The sequence below is a fragment of the Triticum urartu genome, chromosome 5 (assembly GCF_003073215.2).
Source record: "Triticum urartu cultivar G1812 chromosome 5, Tu2.1, whole genome shotgun sequence".
NCBI lineage: Eukaryota > Viridiplantae > Streptophyta > Magnoliopsida > Poales > Poaceae > Triticum > Triticum urartu.
Genome location: NC_053026.1, coordinates 358,454,954 through 358,478,035, shown reverse-complemented (window position 1 = coordinate 358,478,035; position 23,082 = coordinate 358,454,954). Strand labels below are relative to the sequence as shown.

Below are 23,082 nucleotides of genomic sequence, written 5' to 3'. Positions count from 1 at the left end.
ACAATACCAAATTTCCCTCAAGTGGATCACCTAAGGTTTATCAATCCGTGGGAGGCGTAGGATGAAGATGGTCTCTCTCAAGCAACCCTGCAACCAAATAACAAAGAGTCTCTTGTGTCCCCAACACACCCAATACAAATGGTAAATTGTATAGGTGCACTAGTTCGGCGAAGAGATGGTGATACAAGTGCAATATGGATGGTAGATATAGGTTTTTGTAATCTTAAAATATAAAAATAGCAAGGTAACTAATGACACAAGTGAGCACAAACGGTATTGCAATGTGTTGAAACAAGGCCTAGGGTTCATACTTTCACTAGTGCAAGTCCTCTCAACAATAATAACATAATTGGATCATATAACTGTCCCTCAACATGCAACAAAGAGTCACTCCAAAGTCACTAATAGCAGAGAACAAACAAGAGATTATTGTAGGGTACGAAACCACCTCAAAGTTAACCTTTCTGATCGATCTATTCAAGAGTCCATAGTAAAATAACACGAAGCTATTCTTTCCATTCAATCTATCCTAGAGTTCGTACTAGAATAACTCCTTAAGACACACATCAACCAAAACCCTAATGTCACCTAGATACTCCAATGTCACCTCAAGTATCCGCGGGTATGATTATACGATATGCATCACACAATCTCAGATTCATCTATTCAACCAACACAAAGAACTTCAAAGAGTGCCCCAAAGATTCTACCGGAGAGTCAAGACGAAAACGTGTGCCAACCCCTATGCATAAGTTCATGAGGTCACGAAACTCGCAAGTTGATCACCAAAACATACATCAAGTGGATCACGTGATATCCCATTGTCACCACAGATAAGCACATGCAAGACATACATCAAGTGTTCTCAAATCCTTAAAGACTCAATCCGATAAGATAACTTCAAAGGGAAAACTCAATCCATTACAAGAGAGTAGAGGGGGATAAACATCATAAGATCCAACTATAATAGCAAAGCTCGCGATACATCAAGATCGTGCCGAATCAAGAACACGAGAGAGAGAGAGATCAAACACATAGCTACGGGTACATACCCTCAGCCCCGAGGGTGAACTACTCCCTCCTCGTCATGGAGAGCACCTTGATGATGAAGATAGCCACAGGAGAGGGATTTCCCCCTCCGGCAGGGTGCCGGAACGGGTCTAGTTTTTGGTGGCTACGGAGGCTTCTGGCGGCGGAACTCCTGATCTATTCTGTCCTCTGGTGTTTTTAGGGTATATGGACATATATAGGCAAAAGAAGTCGGTTAGGGGAGCCATGAGGGGCCCATGAAGGTGGAGGGCACGCCTTCCTGACTCGTGGCTTCCTCGAAGCTTCCCTGACGTCTACTCCAAGTCTCATGGATTGCTTCCATTCCAAAAATAACTCTCTCGAAGGTTTCATTCCGTTTGGACTCCGTTTGATATTCCTTTTCTTTGAAACACTGAAATAGGCAAGAAAACAGCAATTTGGGCTGGGCCTCCGGTTAATAGGTTAGTCCCAAAAATAATATAAAAGTGTTTAGTAAAGCCCATAAACATCAAAAACAGATAATATAATAGCATGAAACAATCAAAAATTATAGATACGTTGGAGACGTATCAAGCATCCCCAAGCTTAATTCATGCTCGTCCTCGAGTAGGTAAATGATAAAAACAGAATTTTTGATGTGGAATGCTACTTAACATATTTATCAATGTAATCTTCTCTATTGTGGCAAGAATATTCTGATCCATAAGATTCAAGACAAAAGTTTAATATTGACATAAAAATAATAATACTTCAAGCATACTAACAAAGTAATCATGTCTTCTCAAAATAACATGACCAAAGAAAGCTATCCCTACAAAATCATATAGTCTGGCTATGCTCTATCTTCATCATACAAAATATTTAAATCATGCACAACCCTGATGACAAGCCAAGCAATTGTTTCATACTTTTGATGTTCTCAAACTTTTTCAATCTTCACGCAATACATGAGCATGAGCCATGGACATAGCACTATGGTGGAATAGAATGGTGGTTGTGGAGAAGACAAAAAGGAGAAGATATTCTCACATCAACTAGGCATATCAACGGGTTATGGAGATGCCCATCAATAGATATCAATGTGAGTGAGTAGGGAATGCCATGCAACAGATACACTAGAGCTATAAGTGTATGAAAGCTCAAAAAGAAACTAAGTGGGTGTGCATCCAACTCGCTTGCTCACGAAGACCTAGGGCATTTTGAGGAAGCTCATCATTGGAATATACAAGCCAAGTTCTATAATGAAAAATTCTCACTAGTATATGAAAGTGACAACATAGGAGACTCTCTATCATGAAGATCATGGTGCTACTTTGAAGCACAAGTGTGGTAAAAGGATAGTAGCATTGCCCCTTCTCTCTTTTTCTCTCTCTTTTTTTTGGGCATTCTCTTTTTTTATGGCCTCTTTTTTCTCTTTCTTTTTTATTTTTCGTCCGGAGTCTCATCCCGATTTGTGGGGGAATCATAGTCTCCATCATCCTTTCCTCACATGGGACAATGCTCTAATAATGATGACCATCACACTTTTATTTACTTACAGCTCAAGAATTACAACTCGATACTTAGAACAAAATATGACTCTATATGAATGCCTCCGGCGGTGTACTAGGATGTGCAATGACTCATGAGTGACATGTATGAAAGAATTATGAACGGTGGCTCTGCCACAAATAAGATGTCAGCTACATGATCATGCAAAGCAATATGTCAATGATGGAGCGTGTCATAATAAACAGAACGGTGGAAAGTTGCATGGCAATATATCTCAGAATGGCTATGGAAATGCCATAATAGGTAGGTATGGTGGCTGTTTTGAGGAAGGTAAATGGTGGGTTTATGGTACCGGCGAAAGTTGCACGGTACTAGAGAGGCTAGCAATGGTGAAAGGGTGAGAGTGCGTATAATCCATGGACTCAACATTAGTCATAAAGAACTCACATACTTATTGCAAAAATCTATTAGTTATCAAAACAAAGTACTACGCGCATGCTCCTAGGGGTATATATTGGTAGAAAAAGACCATCGCTCGTCCCCGACCGCTGATACGTCTCCAACGTATCTATAATTTTTTATTGCTCCATGCTATATTATCTACTGTTTTGGACTATATTGGGCTTTATTTTCCACTTTTATATTATTTTTGGGACTAACCTATTAACCAGAGGCCCAGCCCAGAATTGCTGTTTTTTTGCCTATTTCAGTGTTTTGAAGAAACGGAATATCAAACGGAGTCTAAACGGAATAAAACCTTCGGGAACGTGATTTTCTCACCGAACGTGATCCAGGAGACTTGGACCCTACTCCAAGGAATCAAAGAGGCGGTCACGAGGGTGCGGGGCGCCCCCCCTGCCTCGTGGGCCCCTCGTTGCTCCACCGACGTACTCCTTCCTCCTATATATACCTACGTACCCCCAAACGATCAGAAGAGGAGCCAAAAACCTAATTCCACCGCCGCAACTTTCTGTATCCACGAGATCCCATCATGGGGCCTGTTCCGGAGCTCCGCCGGAGAGGGCCGTCATCACGGAGGGCTTCTACATCATCATAGCCTCTCCGATGAAGTGTGAGTAGTTTACCTCAGACCTTCGGGTCCATAGTTAGTAGCTAGATGGCTTCTTCTCTCTTTTTGGATCTCAATACAAAGTTCTCCCCCTCTCTTGTGGAGATCTATTCGATGTAATCTTCTTTTTGCGGTGTGTTTGTTGAGATCGATGAATTGTGGGTTTATGATCAAGTCTATCTATGAATAATATTTGAATCTTCTCTGAATTCTTTTATGTATGATTGGTTATCTTTGCAAGTCTCTTCGAATTATCCGTTTGGTTTGGCCAACTAGATTGGTAGTTCTTGCCATGGGAGAAGTGCTTAGCTTTGGGTTCGATCTTGCGGTGTCCTTTCCCAGTGACAGAAGGGGCAGCAAGGCACGTATTGTATCGTTGCCGTCGAGGATAACAAGATGGGGTTTATTTCATATTGCATGAATTTATCTCTCTACATCATGTCATCTTGCTTAAGGCGTTACTCTGTTTTTAACTTAATACTCTAGATGCATGCTGGATAGCGGTCGATGAGTGGAGTAATAGTAGTAGATGCAGAATCGTTTCGGTCTACTTGTCACGGACGTGATGCCTATATACACGATCATGCCTAGATATTCTCATAACTATGCTCAATTCTGTCATTTGCTCAACAGTAATTTGTTCACCCACCGTCGAATACTTATGCTCTTGAGAGAAGCCACTAGTGAAACCTATGGCCCCCGGGTCTATTCTCATCATATCAATCTCCATCACTTTAATCTTGCTTTGCTTTTTTTACTTTGCCTTTACTTTTTACTTTGCATCTTTATACCAAAAATACCAAAAATATTATATCTATCAGATCTCACTCTCGTAAGTGACCGTGAAGGGATTGACAACCCCTAATCGCGTTGGTTGCGAGTAGCTATCGTTTTGTGCAGGTACAAGGGACTTGAGCGTGGCCTCATACTGGACTGATACCTTGGTTCTCAAAAACTGAGGGAAATACTTACGCTACTTTGCTGCATCATCCCTTCCTCTTCGGGGAAACCAACACAAGCTCAAGAGGTAGCAACCGCCACTCATAAGGAAGACAGACAATAAATAAATCATGCTCCGACTTCATCACATAACGGTTCACCATACGTGCATGCTACGAGAATCACAAACTTTAACACAAGTATATCTCAAATTCACAACTACTCAACTAGCATGACTCTAATATCACCATCTTCATATCTCAAAACAATCATGAAGTATCAAACTTCTCATAGTATTCAATGCACTTTATTTGAAAGTTTTTATTATATCCCTCTTGGATGCTCATCGTATTATGACTAGTTTCATAACCAAAGCAAACTACCATGCTGTTCTAAAGACTCTCAAAATAATATAAGTGAAGCATGAGAGTTCAATAATTTCTATAAAATAAAACCACCGACGTGCTCTAAAAGGATATAAGTGAAGCACTAGAGCAAATGACAAACTACTCCGAAAGATATAAATGAAGATCAATGAGTAGTCGAATAATTATGTAACTATATGAAGACTCTCTAACATTTAATAATTTCAGATCTTGGTATTTTATTTAAACAGGAAGCAAAACAAAATAAAATAAAATGGTGCTCCAAGCAAAACACATATCATGTGGTGAATAAAAATATAGCTCCAAGTAAAGTTACCGATGAACGAAGACGAAAGAGGTGATGCCTTCCGGGGCATCCCCAAGCTTAGGCTCTTGGTTGTCCTTGAATATTACCTTGGGGTGCCTTGGGCATCCGCAAGTTTAGGCTCTTGCCACTCCTTATTCCATAGTCCATCGAATCTTTACCCAAAACTTGAAAACTTCACAACACAAAACTTAACAGAAAACTCGTAAGCTCCGTTAGTATAAGAAAATAAATCACCACTTAGGTACTGTTGTGAACTCATTCTAAATTCATATTGGTGTAATATATAATGTATTCCAACTTATCTATGGTTCATATCCTCCGATACTACTCATAGGTTCATCAAAATAAGCAAACAACACATAGAAAACAGAATCTGTCAAAAAACAGAACAGTCTGTACTCTGTAGTAATCTGGAGGTTTCGAATACTTATGTCACTCCAAAAATTCTGAAATAAATTGATGGACCTGAGGAATTTGTCTATTAATCATCTGCAAAAAGAATCAACCTAATCGCACTGTCCAGTAAAAAATGGCAGCAAATCTCGTGAGCGCTAAAGTTTCTGTTTTTTACAGCAAGATCACAAAGACTTCACCCAAGTCTTCCCAAAGGTTCTACTTGGCACAAGCACTAATTTAAACATAAAACCACATCTAAACAGAGACTAGATGAATTATTTATTACTAAACAGGAGCTAAAATCAAAGAACAAAAATAAAATTGGGTTGCCTCCCAAGAAGCGCTATCATTTAACGCCCCTAGCTTGGCATGATGATTTCAATGATGCTCACAAAAAAGATAAGAATTGAAACATAAAGAGAGCCTCATGAAGAATATAACTAGCACATTTAAGCCTAACCCACTTCCTATGCATAGGGATTTTGTGAGCAAACAATTTATGGGAACAATAATCAACTAGCATAGGAAAGGAAAACAAGCATAACTTCAAGATTTTAAGCGCATAATGAGGAAACTTGATATTATTGCAATATGTAGAAGCATATGTTCCTCTCTCATAATAATTTTCAGTAGCATCATGAATGAATTCAACAATATAACCATCACATAAAGTATTATTTTCATGATGCACAAGCACATAAATTTTACTACTCTCCACATAAGCAAAATTCTTCTCATTCGGAATAGTGGGAGCAAATTCAACAAAATAACTATCATGGGATTGAAAATTGAAATCAAGATGACAAGTTTCATGGTTATCATTATTCTTTATAGCATACGTGTCATCACAATAATCATCATAGATAGGAGGCATGCTTTCATCATAATAAAATTGCACATCAAAACTTGAGGGAGAGAAAATATCATCTTCATCAAACATAGCATCCCCAAGCTTGTGGCTTTGCATATCATTAGCATTATGCGTATTCAAAGAATTCATACTAACAACATTGCAATCATGCTCATCATACAAAGATTTAGTGCCAAACATTCTAATGCATTCTTTTTCTAACACTTTGGCACAATTATCGGAAACCTTATTTTCATGAAAGACATTAAAAAGATGAAGCATATGAGGTATCCTCAATTCCATTTTTTATAATTTTCTTTTATAAACTAAACTAGTGATAAAACAAGAAATAAAAAGATTTGATTGCAAGATCTAAAGATATATCTTCAAGCACTAACCTCCCCGGCAACGGCGCCGGAAAAGAGCTTGATGTCTACTACACAACCTTCTTCTTGTAGACGTTGTTGGGCCTCCAAGTGCACAGGTTTGTATGACAGTAGCAAATTTCCCTCAAGTGGATGACCTAAGGTTTATCAATCCGTGGGAGGCGTAGGATGAAGATGGTCTCTCTCAAGCAACCCTGCAACCAAATAACAAAGAGTCTCTTGTGTCCCCAACACACTCAATACAATGGTAAATTGTATAGGTGCACTAGTTCGGCGAAGAGATGTTGATACAAGTGCAATATGGATGGTAGATATAGGTTTTTGTAATCTTAAAATATAAAAATAGCAAGGTAACTAATGACAATAGTGAGCACAAACGGTATTGCAATGTGTTGAAACAAGGCCTAGGGTTCATACTTCCACTAGTGCAAGCCCTCTCAACAATAATAACATAATCGGATCATATAACTATCCCTCAGCATGCAACAAAGAGTCACTCCAAAGTCACTAATAGCGGAGAACAAACGAAGAGATTATTGTAGGGTACGAAACCACCTCAAAGTTATCCTTTCTGATCGATCTATTCAAGAGTCCGTAGTAAAATAACACGAAGCTATTCTTTCCGTTCAATATATCCTAGAGTTCGTACTAGAATAACACCTTAAGACACACATCAACCAAAACCCTAATGTCACCTAGATACTCCAATGTCACTTCAAGTATCCGCGGGTATGATTATACGATATGCATCACACAATCTTAGATTCATCTATTCAACCAACACAAAGAACTTCAAAGAGTGCCCCAAAGTTTCTATCGGAGAGTCAAGACGAAAACGTGTGCCAACCCCTATGCATAAGTTCACGAGGTCACGGAACTCGCAAGTTGATCACCAAAATATACATCAAGTGATCATGTGATATCCCATTGTCACCACAGATAAGCACATGCAAGACATACATCAAGTGTTCTCAAATCCTTAAAGACTCAACCCGATAAGATAACTTCAAAGGGAAAACTCAATCCATTACAAGAGAATAGAGGGGAAAAACATTATAAGATCCAACTATAATAGCAAAGCTCGCGATACATCAAGATCGTGCCGAATCAAGAACACGAGAGAGATAGAGAGGTCAAACACATAGCTACTGGTACATACCCTCAGCCCCGAGGGTGAACTACTCCCTACTCGTCATGGAGAGCACCAGGATGATGAAGGTGGCCACTAGAGAGGGATTTCCCCCTCCGGCAGGGTTCCGGAACGGGTCTAGATTGGTTTTCGGTGGCTACGGAGGCTTCTGGCGGTGGAACTCCCGGTCTATTCTGTCCTCTGATGTTTTTAGGGTATATGGACATATATAGGCGAAAGAAGTCGGCCAGGGGAGCCACGAGGGGCCCACGAGGGTGGGCGCGCCTCCCTGCCTCGTGGCTTTCTTGAAGCTTACCTGACGTCTACTCCAAGTCTCCTGGATTGCTTCCGTTCAAAAAGTAACTCTCCCAAAGGTTTCATTCCGTTTGGACTCCGTCTGATATTCCTTTTCTTCAAAACACTGAAATAGGCAAGAAAACAACAATTTTGGTTGGGCCTCCGGTTAATAGGTTAGTCCGAAAAATAATATAAAAGTGTTTAGTAAAGCCCATAAACATTCAAAATAGATAATATAATAGCATGAAACAATCAAAAAATTATAGATACGTTGGAGACGTATCAGGCCGCCACCCCAGTCCCCGCGATGCCATATCCTCTCGGGCCTCCAAAAGGGTGACCGCCCGAGTTGGGCACATTCCCCCTGCCGGTGCCATCGATCCTCCCTCTGTAGCAGCACCGGGAGTAGTCATGCCTCCTTGTGACATCCTCGTCGTCGTCAGGTTCGAAGTTGGGGTCGAACTGGAGGTACGATACGGTGTGATCCACCACATCCAGGACGTGAATGGTGAGCGGGTGAAGCAGAGTTGCCCTCTCAGTAGGCGGGGCAGGGAGAGGTGGTGACATTGGGAGTTCCTCTTCGAACGAATCCATCAGGCCAACCGGCTCCGGCACCTCCAGATCATAAATCTTCGGGATGCCCGACGGTTTGCGCATCCATGCAGTGACCTCCAGCTGCCAACGGTCCTTCGGAGGTAATATCTCAATGAGCTGCCCGTTTAGGTTGTTGATGAGCTGGCTGATGGCCCCGCATTCCCAGGTGCTCGCCGGCAAGGCCTCGATCCCGAGCTTGCAGAAGAAACCAAGCTTGCCGCTCGATGCAAGCGCACTCCTGTGCCATTGCCGGAAGGCAATGGGTGCCCCCGCGTAGCGCAGCTTGCCAGAGAAGGAGAACACCCTGTCACAATCCGCGTTGGAGGCGAACGTGATGAAGAAATCGGCGGGGTGGGTGACCTCGACCCTGACATGCCGCCTTTCCACCCCGCAGATTCGAGCCAGGGACTGGACCAAGGCCTCGGGCGAGACCGTAGGCCGCCTCCCCCCACCGTGGCAAGCAGTGCGCGGTTGCGGAAGTCCGCCTCCAGCTCCTCCATACCAGCTGTGCGCGAGATGAGCCTGCCCCTTCCGTCCCGGCATCAGATCCGGGTCACCATGGGTCAGGATCTCCCCTGGAAAGTGGTCGCGAGCAAGAGGGGGGTAGTGTGCCATCGTGACTGGAGGCGGCGGGCGGCGGGGTGGGGAGGGGGGGGCGGGGCGGCGCCTGCTGGCGGACGGCGGCGGGGTAGCTGGGACGAGATCTGGCTGGACGGAGCGTAGTGTTGTTGGAAGCAAGGGGGGCACGCGAGGACAGCACAGTGGAGGCGCGAGTGGGCGGGCAACGGCCGGATCTGGGATGCGGTGGGAAGGAAAGCGACGAGTCTGGGCGTGGCGGACAATCACGGGCGATGTGGCCGGATTCCCAGCAACGATGGCATCGAATCTTCCCAGAGCACTATGCTTTATTGTGACCTGAGTCCAGGCACTTAAAGCATCTGCCCACCGACCATCTAGGAATCCAAAGCTTGGGGTGGACGGGCCGGCTGACGGAGGCTGCCTCGTCATGACGGCGCTGACGACAACGATGACGCACCTCGACCCAGGCGCTGTTGTCTGGCTCCAGATCGGCCGAGGCGGGACGAGACCGACCCAAAAGCGGCGCGTCAAGGACAGTGTGGGATGTAGCAGCCGCACCAACTCCATTTTGTCTTGGGGCGTTATCTGGCCGCCGGACCTCGGAGTGAGCGACCGGCGGGCGAGGCTGTGGTTGGGTGCCGCGGCGACCGTGGATTGGGCCGACGGTGGTGGTGGATGCGCGAGAGCAAGAAGACCGTTGGGACGCCATCTCTCGAGCCCACATGTGAATTTGTTCCTGTACGGACTGGTATCATTAACTTTTAAGTCAAAATTCAATTCATGGTTTGAGTAAGAAAGAAAATGCATGTCCAACTGTGAGCAATGCCCGATATCCTAATTCACAATATATTATAGACACACAAGAGCAACGATTCGGTGCCCAGACTCATTTGCACCTGCGATGAAAGAAAAAAATCAAAACAAGTAGTAAAAAAGTTCAGAAAATATCAGTTTTCTTTGCATGGTTGATACTTTAGTGCGTGAGGTTCACTTCAAATTTCAGAACATTTGGACATTTGAGTAGCTCTCGACAAAAAAAGACAAATCAAGATATGTAAAAATGTTTACTGTACTCTTCTCACCCAATTTGTCTTTTTCTGAGAGCTACTGATATATTCAAATGATCTGAAATTTGTAACACACCTCACGCATCAAATTATCTACCAAGCAAAAAATAAATTTAGATTTTTAGAATTTTTTGTGAATTATTTCTTGACCCGGTGTAGATGAGTCCGGACTCAGAGATGGATATTCAATAGACTCTATATTATTCTTAATAAATCTTAGTTTGGTACTCCTTCGATTTACAAACTAGTATAAGATATTTCAACTTTTTTCCTGACCAAATGTATATTGACATGTTTAGTGTGTTTTTCACTCATTCCAGTCCGTATTTAGTCTATATTGAAATATCAAATCATCTTATATTTATTAACTGAGGGAGTCAGTACTATTTATAATCAAATTCAAGGCTTTGCGTCTCACTCGATGAATGAAGTTTATATTAATAAAATAGTTAAAAAACGCAGTTTTCTAAAGTTGGGTCTAATCGACGATCTACCCACATGTCCGTTTTCTCAAAATCGCAAAATTACCCTTCTCACAAACCCTATCTCCTCCTCCTTTCCCCATCCCGTAGCCACCATCCTCCACCCCACTACTCTCTCCGGCCGGCACGCCACCGCCTTCCAGCCCGCCCCTCGTTTCCTCTGGCCGGCGGGCCACCCCACTCCCACTCCGCCCATAGGCTTGACTCGCCATTGGAGAGCACGGACGAGGCCAGCGCGTCTCCAGCGGGTAGACGAGGCGGCGCGCTCCCTGTCCTTGTAGCAGGGTGAGCTGGCGCCCTACGCCGCCCCCACTCCCTCTGCTCGGCCGTCCAGACGCAGGAGCTGTCCATCCCTCGTCGGTCCCCCTCTTCTACCACCGGCTGGTTCTTTCCAACAGCACATCCTAGCTGCTGCTTCATACATGGCGAACGTGGAAGAATCTCATCAAAGTAAAGGTCTTTAGTTATCTCTACTTTCTGTTCTGTAATTTCTGTGTGCTTCGATTGATACGGTAGGAGTCTGTTCTGTCTTGTAGAGTTTATTCGAAGGATACATTTCATGTAGAAATAGATGTTCTGTCGTATTTTTACTCATTTATGCTGCTGAAATTTGTACTGATTGTGTGTTTCGAAGGAGATGAAGCTACAAGGAGCTCCTGGTGTGAAGAGGTAAGCGTTGAATGGTCTTTTCCTTCTCCAGTTAATTTCTGTTAGTACATTTTGGCTATGAAACTTTCAAAATACATTCTGGCAACACTAAAGTTTATAATGGTATTTTGGAGTTTGACCGAAGTTTTAATGGTACACAGGCAATTTTCTGCTCATAGTCTCAGCCACACTCTGCTGTTCTTACGCTCTTGATCTGGTCTGCCGTCGTCCCTCCCCCTCCCTCAACATCCTCTGTGTCGGTCCAGTCCTCGCCGGGCCGTCAGCCCTGCAACCAGCACCGTCCTGCCATCTGTTGCACTACTCCTCCTCCTCATATCCCTCCCCTCCCACCGCTCTCTTCCACTCCGTCCTGAGCGCATAGCCCCGGCTCACCAGACCATGCTTCTGCGGCACGGTGCACCTCTCTGCGCGCCACGACCGCCAGCAGGAGGCCTCTGCGCTGGAGGTGGCCGCCATGGCTCCACGCTGGCGCGACCCAATGTCCTTCGCCAGACCTGCTTCTTGTGGGCTGCAAAGACGAGCGGAGGAGCAATCAGGTTAGCTCTCCAGACCGCTGATTTACGCCACACCCATGATCGCTAATTCAGTGATTTTGTTTGTTGCCTAGCTGTAATAAGCTTATTGATTCTTTCAAGCCTAAGTCCAAAGTAGATTCATAGTGCTTGAAATATGTGTTTGGTGGCATCGTTGCCATCTGCCTCCAGTAAAAAACTTGCAATTTAGCAGAAACTTGAAGATTTGGGTTGTTGTTTACTGCCACTTTGACTATGTGCTTAAGTCTCTATCGGTAGCAGAGGATCGATGATTTCCTTCTTACCTACAACTCTCCACCGTTATATACTTAATGTGCCAGTCTTCATGAATTGTATGGCAATGGATGCGTCAATATTAGAACAAGAAGATTTATCGAATGGAACATGAGAAGCAAGGTCATATTGCTATTTTGGGGGAAGAAAATGTTCCCTTCACTGCCTGACTCCTGATGATATACCCACTAACATACTTGCATGTTGATCCAACATTAGTAGGATGATATATACACTTGAGACTAACCCATTTGAACCTCAACTTTGCCCCTCCACTGTTCACATATTTCTGCTCAGTGGCCTGAGGAGCTAGGGTTCTGCCGGTTCTAGGGCGGAGATTGTAGGGGAAAGATGGAGGAAGACGAGGTCGAGGGCGCGGCGGCCGGCGGCTCAGCGCCGTCCTTGCGTGGTGGAGAAGAGGCGGCGGCGGCGCAAGAGGCGGCTAGGGTTAGGTCTCCCGGCTCCCTAAGGGAAGCCGAGCAAATACTGATTGCTTCTTGCTTCCTTAGATTGATACATCTCCTCTCCTTATATAGAGGTTTACTTGACTCGTAAGCAAACGACCCTGATAACGATAAGATAATTGGGCTAAGCCCCTAATAACGGTAAGATAACTTGGGCCACAGCCCACTGGGCTAAGCCCCTAATATGCCGGTCATAACACTTCTCTCCGCCTGCACAAATAGCTCGTCCTCGAGTTGTAAGGCGGGGAAGCGCTTGCTGAACTCCTCGAGGTGATCAACCAGCGTCAAACACCTCCGCGACAGCTGGGGCGGCCAGGTCGTCGAGCCCGGCGGCAACGGCGTCCTCCTCAATGTAGTCTGCAGCCTCAAGGTAGAATAGTCGGGGGCAGACGTGGCCGGGCATGTAGGTCTCGTCGCAGTTGAAGCACAACCCTTGGCGGCGACGCTTGAGTACCTCGGCCGAGGTGAGCCGGCGGAACGGGCGCGCCGCGGTAGCGGCAAGGGGTGCCGCGGAAGCCTGAGCATGCCGACCCTGCGCGGGAACATCTGGCCAGGGTGGCGGCCCGGCGGCCCGGGACGGTGATGCCTGCTGGATGGCCACTGCGCGGTGCTCGAACGCGCGGGCATAGTACATGGCCGTCTGGAGGTCCTGGGGTCCCTGCAGCTCGATGTCCACGCGGATATGATCTGACAGACCGCCGACGAAGAGTTCGGCCCGCTGTGAGCCGTCACGCCGGACGCGTGGCACGCCAGGGCCTGAAAGCGGTCGGTGTAGTCCTGCACTGTAGAGGTGAAGGGAAGGTGGTCCAACTCCGCCAGCCGGCTCCCACGTATCGGTAGTCCGAATCGAAGGAGGCAGAACTCGCGAAAACGCTCCCATGGGGGCATGCCGCCCTCGTCCTGCTCGAGGGCGTAGTACCACGTCTGTGCGGTGCCGCGGAGGTGATAAGAGGCGAGCTAGGTGTGGTTCGACACGAGCGTCCGTTGCCCCCGGAAGAACTGCTTGCACTGGTTGAGCCAGTTGAGGGGGTCCTCGGCACTGTCGTAGGTGGCGAAGGCGAGCTTGGCGAAGCGCGGCGGTGTCTGAGCATGACCGTCGTGAGTGTACGACTCGGGGGTACGGAGCAGCAAAGAGGATGGCGTTGGTCCGGTGTGCATGAGTGGTCGTAGGAAAGCGGTGGCCCGTTGAAGCCAGCGTGGAAACCCGCGGAGCCGGAGGGCCCGTCGTACGGCAGGGAGGGCGCCGGCTGGTCCGCGACCATGGTGTAGACTGGCGGCGGTGACGTCCCGGCCAACCAGGCCGGAAGCTGGGACGGCGAGGGCGGGAACCGCACTTGCCGAATCGGCACGCCCGCCGGCGCGGTTGTAGTCAGCCCGGTGCTTGCGCCGGCTGGTCCGCGACCATGGTGTAGACTGGCGGCGGTGACGTCCCGGCCAACCAGGCCGGAAGCTGGGACGGCGAGGGCGGGAACCGCACTTGCTGAATCGGCACGCCCGCCGGCGCGGTTGTAGTCAGCCCGGTGCTTGGCGGCGGAGGCGCCGGCAGCGGCAGCTGCTGCTGCCTAGAAATGGCGGAGGAGGCGGGTGCGGCGATGGCCGCGGCCGGCCATTGTGGCCAGATCGAGGCGGTGGTGGGGGCTGGCTGTAGCTGCAGCGAGGGCTGCAGCGGCCCGACCAGCGTCGCGGTGGCCCCGTGGTGCGGTGGCGGCGAGGACCCGGGTGGCGTGGGTGACGCGGCAAGGGCCGGCGCCGGCCACTGCGGCCATTGGGGCGCGGCGGCGGGCGGCGGCTGAAGCGGCTAGTGGTGGTGTAGAGGCCCGGTCGGCGCCGCGGGTGCCGAATACCACGGCAGGGCGGCTGGCCTGGTCGCGGCGGCTGGCGGCCCGTAGGGGCCGGCTAGGTATAGCCGTATCCCCTGGACGGCGGTGACGAGATCGTTGAGGACCCCGGTGATCTCCGCCGGGGAGTAGACAGCGTCCGGTGGTGCGGTGGAGGGCGCCGTCATCTGGGTGGTGGCGGCGCCGGAGGATGCGACCAGCGGCGCGGACGGGGAGGGCAGCGGCGCGGTGGTGACGGTCGGCACCGGAAGCGGCGGGATGGGCGGCGGCGAAGACATGATCGGAACTGAGCTACCTGATACCAAGGTGTTAGGAGCTAGGGTTCTGCCGGTTCTAGGACAGCGATTATAGGGGAAAGATGGAGGAAGACGAGGTCGAGGGCGCGGCGGCTGGCGGCTGGGTGCCGTCCTTGCGTGGTGGAGAAGAGGCGGCTAGGGTTAGGTCTCCCGGCTCCCTAAGGGAAGCCAAGCAAATACTGATTGCTTCTTGCTTCCTTAGATTGATACATCTCCTCTCCTTATATAGAGAGGTTTACTTGACTCATAAGCAAACGACCCTAATAACGATAAGATAATTGGGCTAAGCCCCTAATAACGGTAAGATAACTTGGACCACAGCCCACTGGGCTAAGCCCCTAATATGCCGGTCATAACACCCATGTTTGACATGTATCAAGCGTGTGTTAGAGTTATATTGATGATGGCCTTTGGCCTTTTGTATTCTTGCCTTTTGGCATCCTCATGTACATTATATATATGGTGGCTTTGGCCTCCTAGTAATACAAGTTGCATATTTCCTGACATGGTATTAGAGCTTAGGTCAAATTTTTTCGCACGTGCAACTCATGCTTGATCCTTCCATCGCGTCGCCGTCGTCCTCTTGCCTGGCGTGACCGCTCCCTCATCTCCGCTGCTGCCATTTCTTTCCATCAGATTGTTGTTGTCTCCACTCTAGAGCGTGGCTAAACGCCGCTCCCGTGCATCTTGCACCTTCCGGCTCCTCCAACTGGTTCACGCCGGCCTGGCCGCCACGGAGGAGGTTCTCCACCGCCGCCGGTGAACTTCAGGCTGTCGCCCGGCGCTCCTTCGGCTGCCGCTCGCAGCCCATCGGGCGCTGCTCCTCCGGTCTCGTCTTCCCGTTGCCGCCCGGCTGCTCCTCCGGCCCCGTCTGCCCGTCGCCGTCCGACTCCGGCCCAGTCTGCCCGTCGCCGTCGGCCCCTCCCGCCCATCGCCGCCGGCCGCCCGTTTGGCCCCGGTCTCTCCGCGCAGTTGGCATCCGCGTGCGCTCGCGTGGTCGTGTGCGTGTGTGAAACTGCCGCACTTTCAGTTCCCGTTCAGATCAGATCGATTCCTCCGATTCCGCAGGCTCTGGTTGCTTGGGCTCCTGGTGGGCCGCTGTGAGTGGTTTGCCAATTCTTTCGGCTCTTGGCTCTCCTGCTGACTTCTAAAAGAGAGAGAGAGAGACAAAAAAAGAAAAAAAAAGAAAAAAAAGAAAGAGTGCAATGTTTTCATCTGGTACACCTCTCCCTCACCGCTCGATGTTTTTTGGTGGTGTTCCATATATTGATCCCGTCTCGCACATGAGCCGTTCCTCGGTGCTTGGTGCTCGCCCACTTGGAGGTGGTGGCTGTCGCTCTACTTCGACACCTATTGCGACATCCATCGGTGCTGCTAGTCGCTCTACATCGACTCCTATTGCGGCTTGTGCGCACGGCGGTGACCGCTCTATGTCGACTCCCCATGTGGCTTCCACATGTGGCTCTATGTTGACTCTACCTTCGGCTTCCATGGGTGGTGGCGACTGTTCATCGTCGGCAGATGCTTCTACCTCGACCTCTTCTGTCCTGTCCTTGTCTGCATGTGAGATTGCACAGCTGCAATGCCTGCTTGATGCTTGGGATTCTTCACCGACAGTTTCTGCAAGTTCTGTGACTGACTCTTCCGGCATTGAGAAACCACTTCCTACTCATTCAGGTACATCCCCATGGATTCTTGATATTGGAGCGTCTTTTCGTATGACTTATGATTCTTCAACTTTGACCTCCGTTCGACCTGTCGAGTCTCCTGTTCGTGTTCTTACGGCTGATGGCACTCCCCTCCCTGTAGCTCGTCGAGGCACTCTTAGCACTTCTTCATTTCATGTTCCCTCTGTTGCTCATGTTCCTCGACTTACCATGCAGCTCATATCTGGTGGTCAGATTGTTGACTCTAGTTGTAGGGTCATTCTAGACTTTGATTCATGTTCTGTTCAGGATCGTCGCACGGGCGCTCTACTTGGTGCTGGCCCTCGACGTTCTGATGGTCTCTGGGAGCTTGACTGGCTTCGTCTTCCCTCCGCTGCCACCTCTGCCAGTCTCGCAACCCCTGTTGTTGCATCTACCAGCTCTTTTCAGCAGTGGCATCATCGTCTTGGCCATTTATGTGGTTCTCGTCTCTCGTCTCTGGTTCATCGTGGTGTTCTGGGGTCTATCTCTGGTAATGCTTCGTTGGATTGTATGGGTTGTCGGCTTGGTAAGCAGATTCAGCTACCCTATCCTCACAGTGAGTCAGTGTCTGAGCGTCCTTTTGATCTCGTTCACTCTGATGTTTGGGGTCCGGCTCCCTTCGCTTCGAGAGGGGGTCATCGCTATTATATTATCTTTATAGATGACTTTTCTCGGTACACTTGGATCTATTTCATGTCTTCTCGTAGTGAGGTCTTATCTATATACAAAAAATTTGCTGCCATGGTTCATACCCAGTTTTCCACTCCTATTCGTGTTTTTCGTGCAGATTCAGCTGGTGAGTATATCTCCCATGCGTTGCGAGGATTTCTTGCTGAGCAGGGTACTCTTGCTCAGTTCTCTTGTCCTAGTGCTCATGCTCAGAATGGCGTGGCTGAGCGCAAGCATCGTCACCTTCTTGAGACGGCGCGTGCGATGATGATCGCCGCCTCTCTTCCTCCTCACTTATGGGCTGAGGCTGTTACTACTTCCACCTATCTCATCAACATTCAGCCATCTGCTGCTCTACAAAATGGTATTCCTCTCGAGCGTCTTTCTGGTCGTTCTCCTGATTATTTGGCGCTCCGTTTGTTCGGTTGTGTCTGCTATGTTTTGCTCGCCCCTCGTGAACGCACCAAACTGACCGCTCAGTCTGTTGAGTGTGTCTTTTTTGGATATAGTGATGAGCATAAGGGCTATCGGTGTTGGGATCCTGTCGGTCGCCGGATGCGTATTTCCCGGTATGGGACCTTTGATGAATCTCGTCCCTTCTACCCGCGTCCATCCTCCTCGTCTTTTTCTATGGAGGACATCTCTTTTCTTACTTTTCTAGATACACCTCCCTCTGTGCCCAGTATTCCTACTCCTCATCCTGCTGTTGCAGATCCGACGCCGTCCTCTCCTACGGTTTCTTCTACTCACCGTCGCATGATTCTCCACCTTCATCGCCGATAGCTTCCCCTTCTCCACCTTCATCGCCGATAGCTTCCCCTTCTCCACCTTCATCACCGATACATTCCCCGTCTCCACCTCCAGTGATTCCACCTCTTCCGTCCTTTCCTTTCCATTATACTCGCCGTTCACGTGTTGTGAATGAGTCTACCGATGTGCCCTCTACTTCTGGTGTGTCGTCTCCCTCCTCTCATCAGACTTATGGTCTTCGTTCTCGGCCTTGTCCGCCCCCTGACCGATATTCCCCTTCTTGTTATGGTCTTTCGGCCGTTCTTGAGCCGACTTCTTATCGAGATGCTATTGTTCATCCTGAATGGCAGTTCGCGATGGCAGAGGAGATTGCTGCCCTTGAGCGCAACGGCACATGGGACCTGGTTTCTCTTCCCCCCGTGTTCGTCCCATCACTTGTAAGTGGGTCTATAAGATTAAGACTCGCTCTGATGGTTCTCTTGAGCGTTATAAAGCTCGTCTTGTGGCTCGTGGCTTTCAGCAGGAGCATGGTCGTGATTATGATGAGACTTTTGCTCCTGTGGCCCATATGACCACTGTCCGCACACTTCTTGCCGTGGCCTCTGTTCGCCACTGGTCTACGTCTCAGCTTGATGTTAAGAATGCCTTTCTTAATGGTGAGTTGCGTGAGGAAGTTTATATGCAGCCACCACCTGGGTATTCAGTTCCTGATGGCATGGTTTGCCGTCTTCGTCGCTCTCTATATGGCCTTAAGCAAGCGCCCCGCGCTTGGTTTGAGCGTTTTGCCTTTGTGGTCACTTCAGCTGATTTTTCGCCCAGTGCTCATGATCCAGCGTTGTTTGTCCATGTTTCTGCTCGTGGTCACACTCTTCTTCTTCTATATGTTGATGACATGATCATCACTGGCAATGATTCTGAGTACATTGCCTTTGTCAAGGCCCGTCTCAGTGAGCAGTTTCTTATGTCTGATCTTGGTCCCCTTTGTTACTTTCTTGGGATTGAGGTTTCCTCCTCCTCTGATGGCTTTTCTATTTCCCAAGAAAAGTATATCCAGGATCTTCTTGCTCGTGCGGCTCTTAGTGACGAGCGCACTGCTGAGACTCCTATGGAGCTCAATGTTAACCTTCGTGCTTCTGATGGTTAGCTCTTGTCTGATCCGACGCGTTATCGTCATCTTGTTGGGAGTCTTGTCTATCTTGCTGTCACTCGTCCGGATATCTCCTATCCTGTCCATATTCTGAGCCAGTTTGTTTCCGCTCCCACTTCAGTTCACTATAGTCACCTTCTTCGTGTTCTACGATATCTTCGTGGCACGATCTCTCATCGTCTCTTTTTTCCTCGTTCCAGCTCTTTACAGCTCCAGGCCTATTCAGATGCTACGTGGGCCAGTGATCCTTCGGATCGCCGTTCACTTTCTGCTTACTGTGTTTTTCTTGGTGGTTCTCTCATTGCCTGGAAGACGAAGAAACAGACTGCAGTTTCTCGTTCGAGTGCAGAGGCCGAGTTGAGAGCTATGGCTCTTCTGACGGCAGAGGTGACTTGGTTACGATGGCTACTGGAGGATTTTGGTGTTTCTGTTACTACACCTACCACCCTCTTGTCCGACAGTACAGGTGCTATCATTATTGCGCGGGACCCTGTGAAGCATGAACTTACCAAGCATATTGGTGTTGATGCTTATTATGTGCGCGCTGCTGTGCAGGATCATGTTGTTGCTCTTCAATATGTGCCTTCCGAGTTACAGCTAGCGGACTTCTTCACGAAGGCACAGACTAGAGCACAACATAGATTTCACCTCCCCAAACTCAGTGTTGTCGAGCCACCATGAGTTTGAGGGCGGGGGGGGGGGGGGGGGGGGGGGGTGTTTAGAGTTATATTGATGATGGCCTTTGGCCTTTTGTATTCTTGCCTTTTGGATCCTCATGTACATTATATATATATGGTGGCTTTGGCCTCCTAGTAATACAAGTTGCATATTTCCTGACAGCGTGAACACTCCGTTGGCACCTTTTTGACATATATTGCCTTCCTGGTTCTCTCAAGTCACCAATGTGGCAGTGTCATGTCTATGATAGGCGATTTTATGCTCACATAGTGTGTTAGAGAAAGTTAAGTCACCTTGTTTGGTTTCTTATCTGCTTATAAACTTGGAACTTTATTGATATAAAACTAGGAAAGATGACATCTGCTTTGCTTGTATTTCCTTGTCTTCTGTTGTCTATCGACCATTCCTGCCATCTCACTTCTGGGGATGCACTACTGGATTCGACCCACCATGTATGTGCATTTCCTCTATCAGTGTTGGCCCCTTTGCGAAACTTCTGGTACATCTGCACTGGAAGTTTGTTCCATGCCACGCGCATTAACAATCTAATGTTATGTTCTACTCCCTCCGTTCCTAAATATAAGTCTTTTTAGACATTTCAAATGGACTACAACATACGGATGTATTTAGACATATTTTAGAGTGTAGATTCACTCACTTTGCTCCGTATGTAGTCACTTGTTGGAATCTCTAAAAAGACTTATATTTAGGAACGGAGGGAGTATAACAAATCTATTTAAGACATCGTCGCCTTAAAACACTGTAATACTGTAACTTTACCACAAAATGTCAAATATGAACTTTTGCTGCCCAGTCACAGACACGAGTTACTTCAAAAGCTACAAAAATCAGCAAGACGGAAGTGATATTTTGGTTGGTAATATTTTTGTAACAACCATATCTTCTTATTTGTACACATATTTTACAGCCATCATATTCTTAGCTACGGATGGGACATGCTCTTTTTTTGGTGTTTGAAAATGAAAATAGCAACTAAATATTTCTTTAGTCTCAAATCTCTATAAATCTTGGTTGCTAAAACTCAATAGTGATCAGTCATTGGGACTTCAGTTTCATTAGTCTAATGCTTGAATATTGAGGTTCGTCGCAGCTTAGATCACATGGCAGTGACAACCCACAGTTATCAACTAATGATTTTAAACTTATAATGTCTTCTCCCACTTTGTTTTATGTTAGTGATATTGACACGCTGTGTTGTATACTGGGTTGTATGGAGGCAAGAGAGAAGAACGATTCTTAGTCTTGCTTGTTTTTATTCCTCGTAGGGGGTCCTCTGTATATAGAAGACCTAAAAATCCAATGTAAGTAACACATCATCGATCTTATTTCTACTTGCTTGAGGACCAAGCTAAAAGATTTCTTCCTAATTTAAAAGATAGACTATCTAACGTAGAGATTGGAGAACTCATCCCTTGAAATCGGAGTTGGGGCACAAGGAGGGGCTGGGGGTCCGACGGGTGTGACAAAGTTTAATTAAACCATTTTATATCATGAAAATGAAAACGATGGTAGTACCAATTTTTCGTATGGAAGCATATGGGAATATCTGCAGAATTAGATACAAGAGTACAAGATTGTATCATAAGTCTTTGAGATTTTGAGTACCCTGCCTTTGTGAAGCTTGGGAACCATGATTTGATATATCTACTCTGTTTAGTTACCAGATGAAAAACTCAAGATGGAGGCCTGTGTTTGCCTTGGAGACAGGTGGACCACCTAACGCAGATGGCGAAGACTTTGAAGAGGACAGTGGTTTTCTTGGCAGGACAAGGCTTGGCCGACTCGCCCAAGCTGCTGGAAGGCAACTACTTGAAAAGCTGAACTCTGCCAGAAGCAAGTCTCCCACAAAGATATTCCTTGTGCTCTTTGGATTCTACACCGCCAATGCTTTGGCAACAATCCTAGGGCAGACTGGTGACTGGGATGTTCTTGTTGCTGGCGTCGTAGTGGCTGCCATTGAAGGAATCGGCATGCTTATGTACAGAAAACCGGTCACCAGGCCTCCTGGACGATTTCAGTCATTTATTTCAATGGTGAACTTCTGGAAAGCTGGTGTATGTCTTGGCCTTTTCGTGGATGCCTTCAAGCTGGGAAGCTGAGTTCTCTGGATTCACCTTATCTTGTTTACGTATCAGTACTGCGGTTGATCCATTGAGTCCATCATAAAGCAAGGATTTAACACCACAAATGGCCATGCGCTCATGGATCAAGTTTTGGTGTTGCAGTTGGCCCAAGTGCTTGCAGAGATAGCTTATACGTGATTGATTTCTTGTTCATCGAGATGTTGTGGAATTAGTGTTCTTCTGGGGTGGTGTACTCTTGGTGAGGACTGATCGTATACCAATGTGTTGCGAGCATCATCTCGCCTCATCAGGACTGAAAATGTACATATGATTGTTGAGTTTCTCTTAGAATCTGAGGCTGTGATGGAACTCTTAGTCGGATGTTCATTTTTGTGCCGCAAGGAAATAATCAAGGCTGCATTGTAAATGCTTGTGCGTAGCATGTGATGAGCTGGTTCTTTCTTCTATGCTTTATGAACACGAAGGTTTGTTCTTTCTTTGTAATTTGCTTTGCATTTCTTACTCAGTACCCTCCCCCTTCTTTGAAACGGGAAAAAAAATCTATGAGACCGAGTCTATCTTCTCATCAAGTTGGACCCATGTGATAACATGACAGGTGTCTTGCACACATCTCAAAGCCTTTCTTCCCTGTAGGCCTTAGAGATGCCCTAACGCCGACGCCCAAAACAGACATGATATCTGTCCACGGACTGGTCTGGACTATATGGATGCCCAAAACAGACATGATATTCGTCCATGGACTGGACCGGACCAGTCCGTGTATATGGATGTGAAAGCCGGCCATCCAATCGTATTCCTAAACGTCTGTTTAGGTTTGGCCAATTTGAAATTCAATGGATGCCCAAAACAGACATGATATTTGTCCGGACCAGTCCGTGTATATGGATGCGAAATCCGGCCATCCAATCGTATTCCTAAACGTTTGTTTAGGTATGGCCAATTTGAAATTCAACTGCACATAATGTTCGATC

The 23,082-nt window shown here is 47.3% G+C and overlaps 1 protein-coding gene across 12 annotated transcripts; it reads left to right on the top strand.

The window, feature by feature from the left end:
- Positions 1-11,026: 11,026 nt before the first annotated feature.
- On the top strand, positions 11,027-22,517 carry LOC125509000 (ycf20-like protein). Of its 12 annotated transcripts, none has more exons than XR_007283903.1 (4): positions 11,027-11,451; positions 11,636-11,670; positions 11,811-12,206; positions 19,884-21,677. XR_007283903.1 is itself a non-coding variant. In XM_048673837.1 (4 exons), the coding sequence occupies exon 4, from the start codon at positions 21,692-21,694 to the stop codon at positions 22,124-22,126; it is 435 nt and encodes a 144-aa protein (XP_048529794.1). In that variant the 5' UTR covers positions 11,037-11,451; positions 11,636-11,670; positions 11,811-12,206; the 3' UTR covers positions 22,127-22,517. The 12 variants fall into 12 exon arrangements, 11 of the variants coding, with proteins under 11 accessions (XP_048529791.1, XP_048529789.1, XP_048529790.1 ...); XM_048673837.1 differs by lacking the exon at positions 19,884-21,677 and adding an exon at positions 21,692-22,517 and having other exon boundaries at positions 11,037-11,451; XM_048673829.1 differs by lacking the exon at positions 19,884-21,677 and adding an exon at positions 21,685-22,517 and having other exon boundaries at positions 11,038-11,451; positions 11,645-11,670.
- Positions 22,518-23,082: the final 565 nt, after the last annotated feature.